This window comes from Theobroma cacao, chromosome 7, assembly GCF_000208745.1.
Source record: "Theobroma cacao cultivar B97-61/B2 chromosome 7, Criollo_cocoa_genome_V2, whole genome shotgun sequence".
NCBI classification, from domain to species: domain Eukaryota; kingdom Viridiplantae; phylum Streptophyta; class Magnoliopsida; order Malvales; family Malvaceae; genus Theobroma; species Theobroma cacao.
In genome coordinates, this window is record NC_030856.1 from 3,194,888 (window position 1) to 3,200,242 (window position 5,355).

At 34.0% G+C, this 5,355-nt stretch overlaps 1 protein-coding gene across 1 annotated transcript; it reads left to right on the forward strand.

Annotated features, from left to right (window-relative positions):
• Positions 1,770 to 4,892, forward strand: LOC18593708 ((+)-delta-cadinene synthase isozyme A). Its single transcript, XM_007021058.2, has 7 exons — positions 1,770 to 1,957; positions 2,597 to 2,858; positions 2,997 to 3,369; positions 3,482 to 3,700; positions 3,790 to 3,925; positions 4,002 to 4,250; positions 4,458 to 4,892. Exons 1-7 carry the CDS (start codon positions 1,829 to 1,831, stop codon positions 4,749 to 4,751), a joined length of 1,662 nt encoding a protein of 553 aa, XP_007021120.2. The 5' UTR covers positions 1,770 to 1,828; the 3' UTR covers positions 4,752 to 4,892.

The window sequence follows — 5,355 nt, forward strand, 5'->3', positions numbered from 1 at the left end:
ATATATATCTCAATCTTAGCCTAACCAAGCTTCTAGTTATATCTCAATCCAAGATTCTAAACAATGAAGCCGTACAGAGAACAGATCTCTTAAATCATAGTTTTTAATTTTGGTGAAAAATGTCCAAGTAAATAGATTATTTTGCTTTTGTGATTGATAAGTTGTTTTATCTTTCGAAATAGATTCTGTAAGTCTATGAGATATAGTTTAGATTTCAGGTTAGTTGGTGTATATATATTGCTGTCCTTCACGGTTGCGGTAGTAAATTTGAATGGTTAAGGAAATAGTCTAGAATTCGAACTCTAACTTTTTGAATAAGAAAAATATATATACTTATTATTAGACCAAATGTTCAAGTAATCTTGTTTTATACTTTTGATTTATCTTAATTATCAAAGTCCATTAAAAAAATTAACTTTGATAAAATAATTTCATTAAAATACCATGTATGAGTTTTACTAATAAGTGTACCTCGAACTCTTTTTAAGATTTTATTAGCGTATAGAAGGGTGCATGAAAAATCAAAGATCAATGTCAGTGAAATTGACCACTACAAACCTAAACCAAGACGCATATAGAAAGTTGTTGAATATTTTGTATTTGATTTTAAGGAAACTTTGGTCTTTGCACGTCTTTTCTGGATATAGAGTTAAATATATATGTATTTGAATATATATATAACTTAAATTCTTTAGCATGACGGCAAGAGTGCAATGAATTTTAACAATATCTGACAAGAAATCCATGGAAAATTCTTGGTTGAGTTGGTTTGCCTTTGAACATGGAAATTAAGTAAAGCATTCGCAGCTCCTGCTCCCTTCTGTGGTCGGAAACTTTTCCACACTGATAATCTGCATGAGAAAAAGTCCAGTCTGATAGGTAAATTCTTTTCAAAATTTTACAGTGTTTTTGAAGTTGGAAATGGTAATTACTACTGATAGAGAGGTAAATTATTAACAGCAACGGTGGTGACTATGGCAAAACCAAGAATATCGCTCTATTAAGACAATGTTTCTAAAATGGGATCCAAAGTTAAATATCTTACATATATTATATAAAATTATTTCTTAGGTTTCTTTTACAACATTTTAATTTGTGATTTATTGTTTTATAATAAATAGTGAAGGTGGAAAAAGGGAAAAAAAAAAAAGACAAAAACTTGTTCAACTATTAAGATCCACGTGCTAAAATCAGTGTCAATCAATTACTTATAATTAAAGTAACATAAGAGGTGTCCTGCCTTGCACTTTGACATTTCTTGACTTGACACCTTTTCAAACTAAAAACGTGGCAGTGGCTAGCTTTATGACAAGATTATCAATGGAATAATATAATTCTTTGGTTTGAATATTCTGAAGAAAAGATTATCAAGATTTTCTTTGATTATCAATGAAATCATATTATATATATTTGTGCATTACATTGAAGTTTTTTCCGCATGCATGCTTAACGGTAAAAGGCCTTGAAAACTTGCCACCACCGCTGTTTTCCAAAGAAATTTAAATAAGCAAATGTCAGTAGAAGATTGGTCACAGAGACCGCTGACCTCATTGTTGCAGACATCATCATGGAAGAAAAGAACAAACAAAAGCATTTCAAGGACTTTTCTCTCTATTTGCATTCCTTCCACACCTGACATGTTTTGTTAATAGTTTTCTTCATTTAACGTTGTATTGTCTTGACTTGGTGGGCAATCTTGTGTCTATAAATTCATGCAGCAATTGCACACTTAGCCTCACACAAATCTGTGTTGATTAAGGAGTAGCAAAGGCACCAAATTATCCCTTGAACTCTGCTTCCAACACTAGCATACCCCATCAAGAGAATAATGGCTTCACAAGTTTCTCAAGTTCTTGCTTCAACCCATAATGCCATATCCTCCAATATGGAAAACCGCCCCAAGGCCGATTTTCATCCTGGCATTTGGGGAGATGTTTTCCTCACTTGTCCTGAAAAGGTATATATAAAACTTGTTTTTTTTCTTCAAATTGTGAAAATTTTAAGGTCCAATATGCAAGAAAACTTATTACATTCATGATATTTTAAGATTTATTCTTATTTTCTTGATGGTTTTTATTTTTTATGAATATTTTTTGTTTTTTAACACAATAAACATATTATCTTATACACCTATATTAATTAAATTCATATATGGCTGAAGGTAATTTACGTATTTGTTAATTACATATCTATTTAATCGTAAAAAATCTTGATAATAAATTTTTAACTACATAATATGTATTTAGATAAACTAGTTTGTAATTTATGTCGCTAAGAGTTTGCAGCTGGGTTTGTTGTAGCAGCAGACTCTCTTGGCATATTTCTAATCGGTGCCTATCGCAATTCAATGAATGAAATTTACTTTTTTTTTTAAAAATAGTTTGTAAACTTTTAATCAAATTATCAATGTACAAAATATACCTATTTACTATATATAAATGTTTTTTTTGAAAGATAATATATATCAATGTAAATGTAACCACTTATTATTATATTTCATATTTAGTGATTTTCTCTGGTAAAATTTATTTAGAAGAGAGAGATTCTATTTTATTTGGTCCTTTATTTATAAGAAAATTTTTTTATCATTGAGCAGGATATTGATACTACAACTGAGCTGCAATATGAAGAATTGAAAGAAGAAGTGAGGAGGATGCTTGTGGCACCTATGGATAATTCAAACCAAAAGCTGCCCCTTATTGATGCAGTCCAACGGTTGGGTGTGAATTACCATTTTGAGAAAGAGATTGAAGATGCTTTAGAACAAATATACCATGACAACAGTGGTGCCAATGATCTCTACACTACAGCTCTTCGATTTAGAATACTTAGAGAGCATGGGTTTGATGTTTCCTGTGGTATGAGAAGTAACTTTTTTAATTCCATATGTCTCATCTGAATATTCAAACTTGAGACTTGTAATCTTTGTTTCTAGTAACTCTTAATCCAATTAATCTACCAAGACTGTTTGATAATGACTTTGGGTGATTGAGCAGACATATTCAACAAGTTCAAAGACGACAAAGGAAATTTCAAGTCATCCTTGACCAGTGACGTGCGTGGATTGCTGGAACCTTACGAAGCTTCCTATCTGCGGGTGCACGGGGAAGATATACTCGATGAAGCAATTTCTTTCACCACCACTCACCTAACTCTTGCAGCAGCAACTTTGGACTATCCTTTATCAGAACACGTTGCTCATGCTTTGAAGCAGTCAATCCGAAGAGGCTTGCCAAGGGTGGAAGCTAGGCGATACATTTCCTTATACCAAGATGATGAATCGCATAATAAAGCATTGCTGCAGTTTGCAAAGATAGATTTCAACTTGTTGCAACTTTTGCATAGGAAAGAGCTGAGTGAGATCTGCAGGTATGTGTTTGAGCCCCATACAAACTATATTTCCTTGCTCAATATTGAATCTTTTCACTCACAAATTAAATCCTGAAGGTTACATTGTGCTAATGGGGTTATGATGTTTTAGGTGGTGGAAAGATTTAGACTTTACAAGAAAACTACCATTTGCAAGAGATAGAGTGGTTGAAGGTTATTTTTGGATCATGGGAGTGTACTTTGAGCCCCAATACTCTCTTGGTAGACGGATGTTGACCAAAGTAATAGCCATGGCTTCAATTGTGGATGATACATATGATTCATATGGAACATATGATGAGCTCATACTCTGTACAGATGCAATTGAAAGGTGATCAGATCCATTCCAACAAGTATATAAATTAATGATCCTCAACGAGTATTATTAGACATGTAATTAACCTTTAAATTGTGTTTCAGGTGGGATATTAAATGCATTGATCAACTCCCAGATTACATGAAGATAAGCTATAAGGCACTGTTAGATGTTTATGAAGAAATGGAACAACTGTTGGAGGAAGGGAAACAATATCGTGTCGAATATGCAAAAAAGGCGGTACGATCATCGACGATTACTTTTTTTTTTGATAAATGAGAAATATTATTAATAATTGTTGGATTTCATGCCCCAGATGATACGACTTGCTCAAGCTTACCTTCTTGAGGCCAAATGGATGCATGCAAATTACAAGCCAACGTTCGAGGAGTATAAGGCTAATGCATTGCCTACCTCTGGCTATGCTATGCTTGCTATCACAGCGTTCGTCGGCATGGGAGATGTTGTAACCCAAGAGACCTTTAATTGGGCAGCTAAGGACCCAAATATCATCAGAGCTTCCACAATTATTTGCAGGTTCATGGATGACATTGCCGAACACAAGGTATATTGCTATGATCAAAGAAATTGATTTCTAATGTGTTAAAATGTCTTCATACACCAGTGAGAGGTTAACAAGAGGTTTTGAATTCAAGTATTAGTAATTTTTGATTAACACTATCCTGAATTTAAGCCTTCGACGGGACGAGCAGCTTATCTACCGTCAATAAGAGTTTCTAATCAAACAAGAAATTTTTTCTATGGATGGCAGTTTAACCAAAGGAGAGAAGACGATTGCTCAGCCATAGAGTGTTACATGGAACAATATGGAGTATCAGCGCAAGAGGCATACGATGAGTTCAACAAGCATATCGAGAGTTCCTGGAAGGATGTAAACAAGGAGTTCCTGAAACCAACAGAAATGCCAGTACCAGTTCTGAATCGTAGTCTCAACCTTGCAAGGGTGATGGATGTCCTTTACAGAGAAGGAGACGGTTACACCCATGTTGGCAAAGCTGCAAAAGATGGCATTACTTCCTTGCTCATTGATCCAGTCCCACTTTGAATTCCCTCTTGGAGCTGTTTCTCTCATACAAAGTATTGAAGCAATAATTAATAAAGTTGCACTTAAAGGAAGAGTTTGTAATCGCTGATAACTTATTTGTTTCTTCTTTTATAAAAACATGCCTAAACCACCTTCTTTGTACTTTGGGTTACTTTTACATTAATATTTTAATATTTTTAAACATAACTGAGAATAAATATAATAATAAATATTTTTATAAATATTTTTTTACCGGACTTGGGTCTAGAAAATCATGTCTAATCCCATCCAGGATGAAGACGGACCCGCAAGTATGGGCTGCTATCTCAGCATAGACAGCTCTTTATTTTTATAATTTCGTATAATTATTGAAAGTAAGATTACGTAAATACCGGATTAAGTCTATAATCGTACTCTAGCGGTATTACAACTTTCATTACAACTCCTAAACACTCTGGAAAAACTGTACGAGTGCATATGGTCTGTGCCCCGTTCAAAACAGGGTCAATCCCACCTTTTCCCCTGTTTCACTCCCTACAGGTAATTGGGCTTCCATGCACGAGACTTGTCCTGGGAATCAACATATCAGCAACTGGTGGTCCTCCGGCCATCTATCCGATCTTTT